At 38.2% G+C, this 16,761-nt stretch overlaps 1 protein-coding gene across 2 annotated transcripts in view; it reads left to right on the top strand.

Moving 5' to 3' along the window:
* Window positions 1-16,308, top strand: part of nrg3b (neuregulin 3b) — a 174,504-nt gene extending 158,196 nt beyond the window's left edge. Inside the window, exons 4-9 of one of the 2 annotated variants that reach the window (XM_056255773.1) lie at window positions 2,577-2,603; window positions 6,584-6,686; window positions 7,330-7,456; window positions 10,274-10,386; window positions 10,745-10,933; window positions 15,539-16,308. In XM_056255773.1, the coding sequence (XP_056111748.1) occupies window positions 2,577-2,603; window positions 6,584-6,686; window positions 7,330-7,456; window positions 10,274-10,386; window positions 10,745-10,933; window positions 15,539-16,199 (1,220 nt within the window). In that variant the 3' untranslated portion in view covers window positions 16,200-16,308. Of the gene's footprint in view, window positions 1-2,573; window positions 2,604-6,583; window positions 6,687-7,329; window positions 7,457-10,273; window positions 10,387-10,744; window positions 10,934-15,538 lie in introns of both variants that reach the window. The other variant, XM_056255772.1, reaches the window with a different exon arrangement.
* Window positions 16,309-16,761: the final 453 nt, after the last annotated feature.

The following is a 16,761-nucleotide window of genomic DNA, read 5'->3' as shown; positions in this document are numbered from 1 at the left end:
ACCAATCATGACGCCCGAATCCACCATTTTGTCCGACAAACAACGATCTGTCACCACACATTAAAGAGACACAAAACTGGGGGTCTTTGCAAAGGGTCAATTGGAATTGCATGTAAAATCCATTGAACTTACTGTATCCCTCACAGCCTCGTTTTCATTCCCGTCAAAATGAAATATGGCACTACCCTGATCAAGGTCTATATTCCAAGTCTTTTTAAAGCCATAGCTTTTTGCAAAACAACATACCTAAATTTAAGTTCATGTGAAAAGCAATGTTGTCCGATTCATGAACTAATTACTCTTTTGAATGTAATCTTTTTAATGAGTTTAATTGAGTTTTTTTATTTAGTTCACAAAAATGATCTAAATTATTTGTTCATGAATCTCACTCATTTGGTTATCAAGTTCTGGTGGTAGTGGTTAAAAGCTCACTGGAGGGGACAATTTTCAAAAGCTATGTTTTTTGCGAAAAGCTATTGTACATCTTCAGAAGACTTAAAGTCTATATATAGTGCATATGTCGTATGGACCACTTTTATGAAGATGTTGTGAAGCACCAGCTCCTTTCATACAACTGTACAAACACGAGTGACAAGAAACAAGGTGAGTAAATGACACATTTTTGGACTATCCCCCATGTGAACAAGGAGTTTGGTTAGTGGAGCCATTTTCAGAGCTGTGGAAAAAAACCTGGGGTTCAGCCGGTGACTCGAGGGAGACGGATTTCACGACTGACTTGCTCAGGGGACAGCGGCCCCTCTCATTTAGGTATTTATCTCTCGAGCATTAGGCTATGTAAGTAAGCCGCACAAAGGAGCTTTTACCTATTGCTCCAACTAACGGAAGGATTAAGGATTTGATTCATTTTTGTACTTCTTCCACTCAGTCTCTGAGCGACTGACGTTGATTCAGTGCACTGGATGCCATTCCTCTTCGACGGCGTAAATGTCTCCCAGGGGTGACGGGACAACGGATGGGAGCCTGTGGTTTATGGGAGCAGTACATCAGGAGCTTGCTGCCAGGATTCGAGGAATGCATGCATATCCGTGCTTAATGACTTTGTGTGTGTGGCTCATGACAGCACAGCGATTATGACAGGATGAATGTGGCAGTTATTGTGGGCAATCAGAGGCAGCCGCAGCATGAATGGGCCAAGCAATGCTGGCAGTAGGGATACGACAGAACCGCTGGATCATCGCCTGGGCCTTTTGTCTCACAGAGCTGTGTTGTGTTTTTTAAAAATCTTACCCGATCCCACAACACACAGCGAATTCAATAGGCCCAGAGGAGAGACTCTGTGCAAAAATCTTGGGTAGGAGTATTACTAGCAATTCTGCTTACATTAGCATTTAAAACAACCTTTTAAGCGATTCCACATACTTCATTGTTCCTGCACTGTGCTGCGGCTGCCAATAACAAGGGCTCTGTCCTTATTCACCATGAATTTAAATCATAAGCAGGAATTGTTTAGGCTAAAACTACCACTCTTTGCATTCTCATTAAGAACTGCTGCACGACCTCTTTGAGAGGGGAAAAAAAAGACATTTCAGCTCATTATTTTCCCACAGATCATGTTTAAATTGCAGCATGAATATATGCAAAAACATGTGGCGTTGAAAATTGAGGCTGCTATGTGGCAATTTATCATTTGACAGAGGGTTTTCTGTCACTGGGTTTGATTTCTGTTTTTTCCCCTCTAAGTATGTCCACTAAAATAATCTTTCTCGGGCAAGCCGCAGTCTATTTAAAAACCTTAGACCACCTCTGTCAGAAAAGCAATTAAGTGTGAGGGTTTCATTTTAATTTAAATGAGATTATATTACAGTGGCTTGAAAAAGGGGACTATTCAAATGAAAAGAGCATGAGTGTTCTTCTCTTTATCAGGAACAGCAGTTCTGAGATAGAGAGAGAGAGAGAGAGAGAGAGAGAGAGAGAGAGAGAGAGAGAGAGAGAGAGAGAGAGAGAGAGAGAGAGAGAGAGAGAGAGAGAGAGAGAGAGAGAGAGAGAGAGAGAGAGAGAGAGAGAGAGAGAGACTGACGGTATTTAGAGAGGCGAATTGCTTGTCCATTGCTCTGCTGGAGAAGACTCCCTTAAAGAGGAGGCATATTGGTTCGAAGCCTTCAGATGAATTAATAACATTTTTCAACTAGAAAAGACAATTATAAGCATCTCCTGGGCATTACAGTTGACAGAGGCATTTCTAAAGCCCATCCCTGACTAATCTGGCTTCTCTTGGGAAGCGTAGCTATTCTACAGGCAACTAACAGGCCTTTATGTGCTTTATATTATAAACTGCTTCACACTCTTCACTATTGTGACTGCTCGTATCTTGGGTAATCAAGAGAAAGCTATTTTTGTTGTCGAAACGATGCCGCTACAGAATCCTTTCTCTTTCTGAACAATGAGCAGTTTTAGTTGACAAAACTCGCTTGCTTTTTATTCACGGTTACTATCTGGGTGATTTAATACGTCTTTGTTTGTGGAAATCTGTATGATAACATCTTTCTCCCTGTTTCTATCTTTTTCTCCGTCTGTTTAACCACTTGTCTCTTGTTTGTTATCTCTCCCTGAAGCAGCAGATGAGCTGGGAATTGAGTTTATGGGTAAGGAAATGTATATGAAATTATATTATGATTTTTATATATTTTAAAAAAATATTTTTTTCATTAAATAATGGTTTAATTTTATATTTATATTATTAATATTGATATTTTATGACCCCATTTTATTTGAGAGACTACATGGACTATTTTGTACGTTTAAAAATGCATTCATCACACCACAGAACCATGTAACTAGGTTACAAACTGTTATTATAAATGACTTAAAAGAATATAAGGCTCTTTCCTATATACATTCATATAAATTGAAACTTTGAAAGAAAAGCACACACAAGCTTCTCCCATTCTTGACCAACATTAATGTATACAAACAAACATGATGCTCTCTGTTCCTCATAGAAGCTTAATGTTCTTGAGTTTCCATGGAAACAGAGCAAAAGAAATCTATTGTAAAGGCACAGGGCAGCATCTGTATGGGCGATGCAGTCTGAGTGGCTTATGCGCATACATGTCTGCTTGTACTCGCCTGTGTATGTGGCTGTTAATTAACGCAAAGCCTCGAGGTGTGCACCTTGCTGAGGTGGCATGTTGCATAGCAAGTCTCTGGGGATAAGAAATATCACACAGCCAAGGGCTAAATACATGCCTTTACCCTAACAATCCACAGTATCCACAGACTTAAAGCAGTGTCAACAATCAGGAGCCCAAAAAACTGCTGTGAAAATGAATTTTCCACAAGCTTTCCATCCTGCCCTACCGTCCTCTCTCATGTGCCTGACAACTGAAAGCGTTTCTTTAAGTGAACGAGTGAATCCTGTGAAGTTTTCCATTAGTCGTGCTTCACACGCTCGCCTCAAGATTCCTCAAAAACTGTCAGAGAAGGAGAGATAGCTTAAGTGGAACTGATATGCATTTCTGCTTCTCGGGAATGACTGCCTCAGTGATTTTAATCTGGATGGTGAGGGAGTCCAGTTGTTAGCCATTATGGAGCATGTTTTCTGTGAGAGAGAGAGGTGGTGGTGGTGGTGGGGGGGGGGGGGGGGGGGGGGGGGGGTGGGGGTGTTGAGTGCACGTGTGCATGAATGGTCAGCTCTGTGCATTTGTGGCATGAGAGACCATTTCACATGGGTGTATGTTTGTGAGGGAGTCTAGCCATCTGCTTGCAGAGACTCTCCACCAAACTACGGCTCAATATCCTGTGAGGACTAGTCTTTCAGTCCCTGCTATCCCACTGCCTGTTTTTTGTCTTCCACAGGTGAATTTTTTACAGTTTTGGGTGGCTTGTTTCTGCCCAAGATTGATCCATATAGATTATTCACTGAGTCTGATGCAGTAGAACTACCTTAAGCTCAGACCTGAACCTCTTTTAATGCCTTTACGATGCATTGGATCACCGGATATAAGTCACACAACAAATCTCACCATCAATGTTCAGACATCTAGTGGAACTTCTCCCAGAAGACTTGAAGTTGTTAGGGAGGATCAGCTCCCTATTAATCAGGGTTGTCATCATTTCAATTTAAATTGAGAATGCTCCTTAAAATCCACCACATGAGTTTGGTTGTTCAAGACAAACTTTGAATGACAGCTTGATAAAGCCTTTTTTTTTTGTATTTTACAGGTCGTCGAGAAAGACAAGTAGAGCTAATGCATTGAATATAAGGGATGTTATCGAAATATCTAAGCCCATTTCACTTCCAGTTTTCATCTCAGAACTATGACAGCTTGATAGGTGCTGTTTTCAGACGCTCCCGTAAATATTTGTCTGAGCGCTCTATGAAGAGAGTCAAAGGTTTCTTTTTACAACAAGTTTTTGCAGTGTTAAGCATTGCAACCAATCATAAACATGTATGTTGAGTGTGTGAACAAAATGGTCACACAGAGGTGTTTTAGGTAGTCAGTGGCGCATCCACTCAAAATTCTGGAGTTGTCATTCACCACGCTCACTTACTGTGTTCTACACATTTCTGAATCATTGATTCCTTTCACACAGCAATTCCGGTAAATTACCGTAAAATTGCCAGAACGACTTTACCGGTAAATTTACAAATGTGCTGTTCACACAAGCAACAAAATTCTGGCTTTTTACACTGTAAACCCTAATGCTCAAAATAATTAATTGGTTTGAGTAGGACAAACTTAAATTAAACGAATTAGTTCAGTCAAATTAATTTTTATGAGTATTTAGCACTTTCTTTTTCTTTCAAGTTCACAGAACTGATATATTTTAAGTAAACTGAACTGGTTCATTGTTTTGAGTTTTATGAAATTATTTATTTTAATTTAGACGAACTTAAGTTTAACTGAAACGGCTGGATATCTATTTCCCAGCATGCTTTGCCGATGGCACTCGAAAGGGAGAGTAAATGTTAAAATTAAGTGTAATATAATGGTTTTTTTTGTGTAAGATTAATGTTAAGTGTGAGATTTAGTCGTGATTAATGTTTTGTTATGCTAATTTAGAAGAATTTCTGTTAATGTTGGCTTTAGGATAGTTACCATCATGGTGACAAGTGGTGCATGCAGCTTGATTTGAGAGAATCCCTTTATATTGTTGCGCTCATACAGCAAGTGTTTCTGTATAACATACTATTGCTAATATGTTAGCATTTACTACGTTAGGAGATTAGCTTTTTAAAGCTAACTAAGTTTATACTATTAAAAGTGTTTTGAGTTCTGCCAACTTATCCGGGTTTAAAGTGTACTTCATAGATTTAAGTTATATTAACTGAATGGAATTAGTACTATTAACTTTATTTACCCAAGTTATCTTAACAATATGTTATTGAGTTACTTGGACACAAATCAAATATTTTTTTATGCTTAAATTGTTTGAGTTAATAAACTTAAATGATTTAAGGCAATCGGTTTCCTCAAACGGTTTGAGTTGAACTAACTCATCAGGTTTTACAGTGTACCAGTAACAGTCCATTCACGCATCAGTTCCAAAATACCGGTAAACTCTGTGATGATGTCATTAACTTGAGGTGACCTCTAAAGTTGTTGACAAATCTCTTAATTCGCCCAGACGAGGAGAAGAGGTTAAGTTTCGGTATCACTCCAATTTGAAGACATTTGTAAACAGTCCTGAGTAAACGCGTAATCTGCGTCATAATTTTATTAATGGCCCAGAGCCGTTGCTCTTTCAACGGCTTCCGATTGGCCCAAATCACTTCTTACGTCAGTGCGTTCTGACCTCGTACGTGCAAAATACCAGTAATCTTCATTCCGTGTTCACACAGCGCATATACCAGTAATTTACTGGTAATGTTACAACTTCCCTTACTAGTAAATTCCCGGAACCAATTTACCTGTATATTTGAAAAGGTCCTGTTCACATTTGATCTGTTACCGGTAATTTACCATTAAAGACTGTATATGTGAAAGGGGCTATTGTCTTATAACCGACAAAGTGTAAACTCGATTTAAATAAGAGATTAATATTTGGCTATATCGCCCAGCCCTACAGAAAAGCATTTATTTTAATTTTATGGACCAAGAAGAAAGAATACATTTCCCAGCATGCTATTAACTTATTTTTATTGTTATTAAATCAGTCAATTCCACTTTGTGTAATGTAATGTCAGGTATATCCAGTTCAATAGTGCTGGTTTCCTATAAACCGATCATTAGACAGATTCTTCCGGCAAGCGCATTTTAAGCCTGTCTGACCACTGACACATGAATGTTTAGCTGACAGCTCCCTGCATGTTTCTCTGCTCTCTATCCCCCATCATCAAATCAAATGTGATTGTGTGCACATTTTTGTGTGCTAGTTAAATACGCCAAAATGGTATAACTAGCCAATTAGTTTTGAAACAGTCCCTTTCCAATCATCTCTAAAAATTCAGATTCTCTTGCACTGGGAATGTTTCCATTATTAAATCGTTGAATTTTCCTTACAACCTATAAGAGCCAATTAGCTACATTGGGTTATTTTGTTCAATCTAGACTGGCAAAGTGATTATGACTGTGAATAAAGCCTGAAGATGAGTGTGTGCTGTCCTTGTCTGTCTTTTCAGAGAGTGCAGAAACCTATCAGAGACAGATTTTGTCCATCTTCAGCATAGCCATGGGGATTAGCTTGCTAGGAGTGGCTTGCATGGCTCTTTACTGCAAAAACAAGTGAGTCCAAAGTCCAAACCATCCTTGGAAGCTAGAATAACATTGTTTCAACACAATAACAAGAGATGTTGTGGATCAGTGACATGATGGTAATGTTTTCATCCTGTCTGGTAATTTATTCAAACATATGATACATTAAAAATACAATTCATAACGACTTAGACCTCTTCCAATTTGAAAATGAAATTCTTGAGAAGAAAACGGTATCATAATCATAATTTCTTTTAAAAAAACAAAACATATTTTAACAAATTGAATTAAAACATTTTTTTTACATACATTTCATTTGTCACGGTCAGTAAAATCACAAAATAATAATAATAATAATTATAATTTGGCCTTTTCATGACAAGGTTAGTTGTCCCCCCAAGTAACCCCCCAAGAACGTAATAACATTTTGAAATGATTAATTCAAGATATTTGTTGTAATAACTCTGTTGAAAGTAATAATTAAGATTATATTTGTATTATATTTTTTTTAAATAATATGAAATCAACATGAAAAGAAAGGGTACATTTATAAGTATTTGTATGTTTTAAACTATATTAATAAAAGATTATTGCTTTTCTCTTTTCTATCATTGACATTTCTCATTGCACGAAATGAAATTGTGTTGTTTAAAAATGTATTAACACTTTGCAGGAGACAAAGAGAGAAGCATCGAGCCCATCTGACCGAAATTCGCAACTTGAGAGACTGTACTGTCAACGCCTCTGGTCTCATGTCTAAATCCAGCCCCAGACTCGAGAGCACCCTCCAGCTTCAAAAGGTGACGCCTCGCAGCTACTGTTTGTTTATGTTTCAGAGCAAATTTGCATGATGTCCACATTTGTGCTGACAGTCCGCATAATGATCACTTATCCGAAAAAAGCCTACATCCCCGCACCCATGCATATACCAAATATATATGTGTACGGTCAGAAAACAAGCCACCCACGTGTGCTGTTATGGAGATTCAAATAAAGTCCCCTGTGCATAACAGTCACTAGTAATGAATACAATTGGCCAGCAGGGAGCTGAAGGACTGATGCCCTCCTCGGCTTTACTGCTTTCCCACCTGCTCCGAAGATCCCTCAAGCTGACAGAAATAACACTGCATGCAGCTCGGGGAGTAAACACTGCATATATCTGATGCAACAGTCAAAGGCAGCCGGCCACCTAGCTGATGAAGAACTGGATGAATAGAGTTGCATTATCCAAACTGGAAGATTAGTCTCTCTTTGGTGCCACTTTGGGTTCATCCTCATCCCGTACATAAATGTTGACGGCTCACGTTCCCGTGTGCACTGCCAGGTCCAATGAGAGTGAAGAATCAAGCCTCAATTATTCCCAATGGTTTACCTTAACATTTCCTTGCAAATGCTTTTATACCAAAGTAATTTGTACGAAAGTGCATATACTGCGTAAATGACACAGGGTGTAGCGTATCAGATCAGTGTCACTCTTGCTAATCCAAGCATGCAGGGAAAACCTTTAATTGGACCGCTTATATAATCGTCACAAAAATCTGCTGACCCAGCAGCAGACGACTATAAAATTAATTTATAAAGAGGCTGAGAGAGGGAGCTCCAATCTTTTCTTCAGACTTCACTTGAATTCTGCATGTTTCATACCCCCACCCCACAGGTTTTTTTTTTACATTTACAGCAGCCAGTACTGCTGTTCTGCTTCTCCTCCTCTGAGTTTTCTCGCCCTGCTGAGGCGATGAAGGGGTGGTCAGAAATCATCCAATTTTCTTGTTGGAGAGAAGAACAATGCTAACAGGTCCCCAAGGAAGCAGCAGTGTTAGAAGGACATGCTTTTTCAGCTGTAAGGCCCCAAACTAGTTTAAAGTCAAACTCAATCGTTTTAATGATGTTCCACAGGACAGGCAGAGGGAGGGAGATTTCAATAACTGGAATAACAGCATTATCGACTGTCTTTTTTTAGCTCGGGCAACATTGGGGGGTATGGGATACTTATTGCGGGCTGCTCTCAGAGTGCTGTGTTGTAGTAAGATAATGGCTTTAATTTTAAGAAGGGGGAACAGAAAAAAATACTTCAGGAATTCATTAATGTAATCTTCTCTGGGATTAATTCCCGACTGGGGTAGAAAAGGGTGAATAATCAGTGTGTCTCGCTTAATCTGCAGTTTATATGTAAAGTCTAAATTAAAGTGGCTTTCTCTCACTGAGGGGCCTGTATATCGCAGAGTGAGCATCTATATTCAGCCTCTTTTCAGAGTTCATGATCCCTTTATTTCGTCTTTGGCCTGTGCATGTGTGTTCCTACTTTATCTGTCTGTACAAGTGAGGGGAAGTGAGATGAGATGCTGTACCACACAAGAGTAATCATACATGTCATTTGCGGCGGGTCGTGTCCACACCACTTCATGAAATAGCTTGAGGCAGGGATGTGTATAGTACAGAGGAAACTTCTGAGCTGGCGTTTTCATTTTGTTAGTGCGTGTTATAACGAGTGGCAATCCGGCGCTGGAATTAGATTTTAATGTTTTGCTGAGTGGTTGTTGCAGTTCTCATCGTTGGTGGAAAGCCAGTCCGTTCTAGTCACGAAACAAAATGCAAACAAATGTGTTCCCATTCCTCATATCACTACCATTCAAAAGTGAAAGAAAGAAATGAATGCTTTTTTTCAGCTTAGGACCCATTAAATTGATCGAAAATAACAGCAAAGACTTTTATACTGTCACAGATTTCTATTTCAAATAAATGCGTTTATACACAGCAATATTAAGCAGCACAACTGTATCAACATTGATGATAATAAGAAATGTTTCTTGAGCTCTAAATCAGAATATCAAAATGATTTTCATTTTCAATGATTTCCTTTTTACTGCATTTTGATCAAATAAATTCAACCTTGGTCAGCATAACATACTTAAAAATTGTACTGACCCCAAACATGTAGTGAATGTACACTACAGTTTAGCTAAAATAATAGGATGATATTAGGATGGACCCCAAATCAAATGTAAAAAAAAAATATTTACTGCTGGACCAACACATTATATTCAAGCCCCAGTCGCTGATCCATGCAGACCTACAAAATCCTGGCCAGACAGTGGCAGATACAAGAATGAAGTTGTCAAATGAAATGTCACAAAATTATTCAGGCATGTGAACTTTGTTTGAAAGAGTGATTGCTCTCTCAATCCAGTGTGTAATGATAATTTAGCAAGTCAATGTGCTATTGAAATTGTTTTAAATAATTCTATGGACATTTCTAATTGCAATGTTACGTTTACATTTCAAATTTGACTAGGGTATGAACATATGCTCTACTACAGACCGGATCTGCCTAATCAAAACCATAAAAGATAATTCAAAATTATTTTTGCATAACCTAGTTAATATTCATGAAGTGAGCCTTTAACATTTCACGACATCACAGCCAGCACTTCTGTGCATCCACTCATCCAACTTTCTCACTTTCTAACTCTCACTGTGTTGACACCCATGAGACATTCACACATGGATAGAAAGACCCATGAGTCATACATGCATAGGAATGATAATCAATGAGGTCATCTATTATATAGTTCTGTTCACTTGCAATAATATCTTTTATTTCCTGTTCGTCTCTACAGAGCAGAAGAGCCCATGGTTTCTCCTCTCCACAGGCGGCACGCATAGTTCTCAACAGCTCTAAAGTCTCCCTACCAAATCATAATCGCAGTCTCTCCATGGGGAAGCGCTGCAGGTACTTTCCCTGAGCTTCACATCTATTGTAAAACTTCTGACACTCTGTCCTTTTCCACAGAAGTGAAAGCAATGGAGGAAGAAATTTAATCAGCTCTCAAAATGGCACCATATGTTAACGTCAAAAATGAACCACTTAAAAGAATTCCAATAATTGTAATTGGTAACAACCATGATGATTAGCATTTCTGAATTATCGTGGAATAAACTTTTTCCACAGAAGTAATTTACAAGCATTTATTTATCTTGAATTCTAGCATTTGAGCCAGGTGGTAATCTAAGGCTGTCTTGTATGAAATTTTTGAAATAATCTGTGATCTTTGTCTTCTCACTTTGGAAGCTTTTATATGTTTCTACAGAAGCTGCTCCTTCTCCTCAAGTCCCGCCCTAAAACACAAGGTAACCAATTATCGAGCTGTCTCAAAGTGGACTCCGCCCATCTCCAGAGCGGGCCATCATTTCATTGGAGGATCTCGAGATTCTCTTCATTCCTATAAACATCTCCAGGAGGTGGAGGTCAATGAGGTGATGCCACAATCTTTGAGAAGGTGAGCAATAAAATGCAACAAAATGACAAACACAAAGATTTTTTTTTTTTTTGCTCTAACTGCAATACTTTTTAGCACAGTGTAGATTATTTTCATCAGATTCTTAAGGGTTTATGTGTATGTTTTTAACTACTGCCACTTTTATGTTCCAGTGGTTGTTTGTTTGGTTGGTTGGTTTTTAATTGCCTTCATTATTTATTTTAGCAATTCAGATGTGTTTATGCCTGTTTTTTATTACCCATGTTTTATACCAGACTTTCAATCTTTAAACACAAAAATCCATTGTAAAAATATTAATTACATTGTTAAAACTTAGATTATGCCCTAATCTAAGGATGCAATAACAACGAATGCAATAAACCAATCAGGGTGTGCTATTGTCAAATTATGCAAAGAAAAGAATTGTACGCATTAATAATACATAAAAGGCTAGTTATAAAAACAAATATGATTTCCATCACCATCATTTTCATCATCATTTGAAATGTGATGGAAATTACATTTCTTGGGTCAGAAAAGGGGTTTGGAGAAAATGATACAATTCTCCTGCAATGCATGTAAAGTTCAAAAGTTTGGGGTCAGTACGATTTAAAAAATAATAATAATTGCATTAAATTGCTCAAAAAAAGACAGTAAAAATATTTCTAATTTATGCTGTTTTGACTTTCTATTCTTCAAAGAATCCTAAAAAATGTATCCTGGTTTCCACAAAAATATTAAGCAGCATAACCATTTTAAACTGATAATAGGAAATGTTACTTGAGGAATAATGGCTGTTGAAAATTCAACATTGCCATCACAGGATAAATTAAAATAGAAAACAGTTTACATTGTAATAAATCACAATAGTAGCCTACTGTTGTACTGTATTTTTAATCAAATAAACACAGCATTGGTTACCATAAGAGAATTCTTTCAAAAACATTTTAAAAATCTTACCAACCACAAACTTTTGGACATAGTTTGACATTGTTTGTAGACAAAAATAAGATTGAGAGAGCTTGCAACTGAAGAAAACACATGCAAATAGAAAAAAACACTTGCAAATTAAGAAAACATCTTCATCAGTTTGAAAACGCATGTGCTGCAAATACTCACGATGCAACCAAATACAGAAACGTGCTGCTATACCTATACCTTCAGTTAAATAGGGTGTATGTGCACAAATAGCACTTAAGGTCCGTTCACACCAAGAATTATAACTAAAACAATAACTATATTAGCGTGGACGATAACGTTCTGTTTATGTAATGCGTGCGCTGCAGTTCTGTCGTCCGTCGCTTTAGATTTTAAGCAGGATGGATTCTGGTTTGTTGTTATTGTTTTTATCATTCATCAGCTTGAAAACATGGTTCTGGAAGTGATTCCAACTATACTGATTCTAACTATTCTTTATTGTTAGAACAACGTCTTTATCATTATCGTTATAGTTATCGTCCTTGGTGTGAACGGGCCTTTACTCTTGAATTTCCGAGCAATGCTCTTATTACCATGCCAACTTGATCCAGCTTCACAGCGACTTGTAAACTCTGCTCACTGCCAAACTCTCTCTATTTGACCTATTTCCATAATTTACATTCTTAAACAGTGCCGCTTTGAGCTTGGAGACTCATTTAAGGGATGTGATCAAGCACATATGCACTGACACGCTTACAGAATGGGGTTTTCTTTTTCCCAGTGTGTCAGCGGCAGGGATCTCGTTTTTTTCCCCGTTTTATTTTGTTAAGTCTGCTGGGTTACCTCGACTTTTGCTTAATTAATTTAAGTATGTGTCTGAAAGCACAACCAGTGGGTTACCCCTCTATAGGGGTCCACAGTATTCAGCTATTGTTATTATTGTTCTTGATTAATTAAAAATTGATAAGCCTTTCTGAACCTTTCTTAGTCCAGTCTTGGCCGGCCCAGAGAGAGAGACAAGCTGGTGCTGAACTGACCTATTTCTAGACTTAACTGCTTTAAAACACCAACACCATCCCCGAACCTTTCTCTTGTTGCCATGGAGACACCCTCTAGTCTAATGGTGGGGGGAAAAAAAGAAGTGAGGAGAGGGGGGAAGATGGGCACGCACAGCTCGCTTATTCCCCTCACTATGACAGCAGGACCCCCACAGAATGTTGTCAGTGTTATATATATAAAAAATAAAAAAGATTCTGCAAAAAGACATATTTACCTGTCAGAGATGAAATATGGATTGAAACTGTGTGTGCCATCGGTGCAGTTATATTTAGATATTGTTTTGATTTGCTGAGATCTGCCGGATTAACCTGCAGCTAGAATACACTTTTAATACCCGTGCATTGTGTTATAGGGCTCAATTATTTAAGCCCTGTTATTTAACAGTCTTTGATGTCAGACAATAACTCAGTGGTTAGATGAGCTGGGGTTTCTGGGAAGTGACAAAGCGTACCATTTTTTATGTGTCTGATTTGGTGTTATGTAAAACTGTATTTAAATGTCATCTTGTCAAGGTTTAGATGAGAGTGTGATAACTGTGTTAGTTTGAATCCTTAACATCAAGAAAGCCACAATATTTCCTCTGATTTTACATCTGACAAAACACTAGGTAAACTCGGGTCGGGTCACGTCGCAAGATCTGAGTGTTACTCCACAACAGTTTCTCAGCCAAAAAAACAAAATATGTTTTGCTTTTTCACCACAAGGTGTGCTGGATTCGATAAGAAGTCTCCTCTTGCAGATCAAAACCACAGCTAAATCAAGTAGCGTGGTCTTCATAAAATCATAGGTCTGGGTGAGGGATACACAGGCTTTGATAAGAATGGCTTAAATCTATGATAAAGCCATCGGAAGAGTCTGCATTGAATTAAAAGTCTATCCTTTTTCTAAATGCATGTTATAGATCTTTTTGTAAACAATTCATTCGTGTATATTCGTGTACATCCATATATTTCTCTCTCTTTTTTTTTCTTTATTCGGATCTTTCGTTGAAAACGACAGAGTTATCTCTGGTGACGTATGCAGGACTTGTCCAGTCATTTAATCCTGGAACCTTGAATTCATCTGCAATCTCCACTTTTGCGTCCCACGTTGAAATTTCAAAAACCAAGTTCCTGTCCTACATTTTTTTCTTTTTCAATAATTACTTACACTCAGATGTATGGCAGATCTGTTGCTACTTTCATTTCATTGTGACTTATGCCGCAGGGTCCTTAAAGGATTAGTTCACTTTTAAAAAAACTTTTGCTGATAATTTACTCACCCCCATGTCATCCAAGATGTCCATGTCTTTCTTTCTTTAGTCGAAAAGAAATTAAGGTTTTTGATGAAAACATTCCAGGATTTTTCTCCATATAATGGACTTCAATGGTAGCCAAACGGTTCAAGGTCCAAAGGACAGTTTCAGTGCAAACTGCAAACTGTTCAAATGGTTTTAAATGACACCAGACGATGAATAAGGGTCTTATCAAGCGAAACGATCGCTCATTTAAAAAAAAAAATAACAACGTTTAAGTTTTATAAGCTCACATGCTCGCCTTTCTCTGTTCTGTGTGACTCTCCTGTTCGAACTCGTTCATCAAAATGAACAAATCTTTTTTCGAGACAATTCGTTCATTTCGGTCGTTAAATGAATCAAATGACTCGAAAAAAGATTTGTTCATTTTGATGAACGAGTTCGAACAGGAGAGTCACACAGAATAGAGCAAGGCGGGCATGTGAGCTTATAAAACTTAAACGTTGTTATTTATTTTTTAAATGAGCGATCGTTTCGCTTGATAAGACCCTTATTCATCGTCTGGTGTCGTTTAAAGCCCTTTGAACAGTTTGCAGTTTGCACTGAAACTGTCCTTTGGACCTTGGACCGTTTGGTGCCCAGTAAAGTGCATTATATGGAGAAAAATCCTGGAATGTTTTCATCAAAAACCTTAATTTCTTTTCGACTGAAAAAGAAAGACATGGACAACTTGGATGACATGGGGGTGAGTAAATTATCAGCAAAAGTTTTTTTAAAAGTGAACTTCTCCTTTAAGAAGTCTTCAATTCAGTTGTATCAAATTTCATAATTCATAAGAAGTCTTAAATATTTTAATTGATACAAGAAAGGTCTTGATTATCAAACAAATTGGATAAGATTAGCTATATATATATGAAGTATATATGTCATTTTTAATATTTAATTTATATTTAATATTTTAAAATACAATAATTGATAATTTTGGCTAATCCCTTTTCTTAAAAAAAATGTGTTTAAAATGAGGTTTATCATTCTATAAATCTTTTTGTTTTTGTCAGAACCTATTATTTTAACTATAAAGTTGTTTAAATCGTGGTATTACTGTCATTTTATGGTTTGCATGCCCACCCAAATGATATTATTTGTGCAGACCTTTAAAGAAAATGTCTTAAAAAAGCCTTAAAAAAACCCTGCAGATACACTGCCACAGGCACACAGCACAAGCTGCAGATTATACATAATTACACTGAGATTCAAAATTCCCACCACCTTGGAATAATTTGATCTCTGCAGTGATTGTTTTTTTAGGCTATAAAATTATTGTGGTCGAGCACTTTCTTTCATGTGTAACGGACAAAATCGGTGTAATGTTGAAGAGATGTAAGTACTAATTCCCTCGGTTTCTCGCTCTCTAGGTGCCAGTCCCACTCGGAAAGCAATCAACAAAGCCGTTGCAATTTGAATATGCAAATAATGCTTTCCGCCCATTCTAAAGGAAAGATGGGCTACACCGATGTTCCGTGCACTCGTCTTGACCAGGGAACCACCTTTCCTCCCCCTTCTTTCCGAGCCCACTCCGTACCCATTATCCCCTCAGTTCAGGGACCTGATTTTGGGGATGGAGGCGGGAACAAGCTGCACAACAGGGGTAGGGGAGCTTCCAGCTACAACCTAATCAATCCTGAGGCTGTGGCAAATCCCAGCCGATCACTTGCCAGCTCCTCTACGATGGTGCAGGATCCACAGACACTCACCTGCTCCGAGTCTGCACTGATGTCAAGGGGCCAAATCAAACACAAAAGCCTTGTTACCTACACAACGGCCTTGGGATCAGACACAAGCTCTAGGAGAGCAAAGACTGTAATTTCTATGAGCGTACTGGGATCAGGGGTGAAAACCACGCAGTCCGCTGCCAAACTGCTGTCCAAGGCTACCGGAGGAGAGGAGGATCGGTCCGCTTTCGGGGAAGCGCAGCAGGGGGGCGGTTCACAAACCCCATTTGTGGGGGACGAAAAAGACAGCTCCTTTTCCAACGGGGTTAGAGGTGTGGCCTGCCTGACATATCCCAAGAGCTGATTGGATAAATGAAAAGATTGCTTCGGAAACTCCATGTTGGTGTGGATGGGACTGCGACGTCCCCGCTTGTGCAAGACACTTACTTTTGGAACTATTTTACTGCATTGTGAACTACTGACAACCGAACTTAAAACACTGCATTACTGACGACACAATGTGAATAGATGACTTGGTGGGATGTTGATCTTAAGAGGTACCGAAAAGGATTTATATGCCACTATTTAACAAAAAGCTTCAATTTAGAAACCAAATAGTGTGTCATCTCAGTGTTGTTTCTCTACTGTAAAGAAGAAAAAAATATAATAGATGTCAAAACTATATGTATGTCATATATTCCATGTATATGACATACCGAGTGACAAAAATAAAGATGCAAAACATGGTAATGCAGAAGCTTTTTTCCAATAACTGCTGTTCTATAATCTCAGCCCAGCTCTGTCTTTTTTGTCTGTTTTGCTTGAGGTCTTGAGAAGAAAACGGCAGTTTCTGAATAAAATCTGAATGTCACCCTGTCATTTGATCAGAGAGTATCTGCCCGTAACCGTACGATCGATGTTGTGTA

The sequence above is a fragment of the Rhinichthys klamathensis genome, unplaced genomic scaffold, assembly GCF_029890125.1.
Source record: "Rhinichthys klamathensis goyatoka isolate OS25496 unplaced genomic scaffold, OSU_Roscu_1.1 h1tg000121l_1, whole genome shotgun sequence".
Lineage (NCBI taxonomy): Eukaryota > Metazoa > Chordata > Actinopteri > Cypriniformes > Leuciscidae > Rhinichthys > Rhinichthys klamathensis.
Note: the sequence above shows the minus strand (reverse complement) of the source record. Positions and strands in the feature narration are given on the sequence as shown.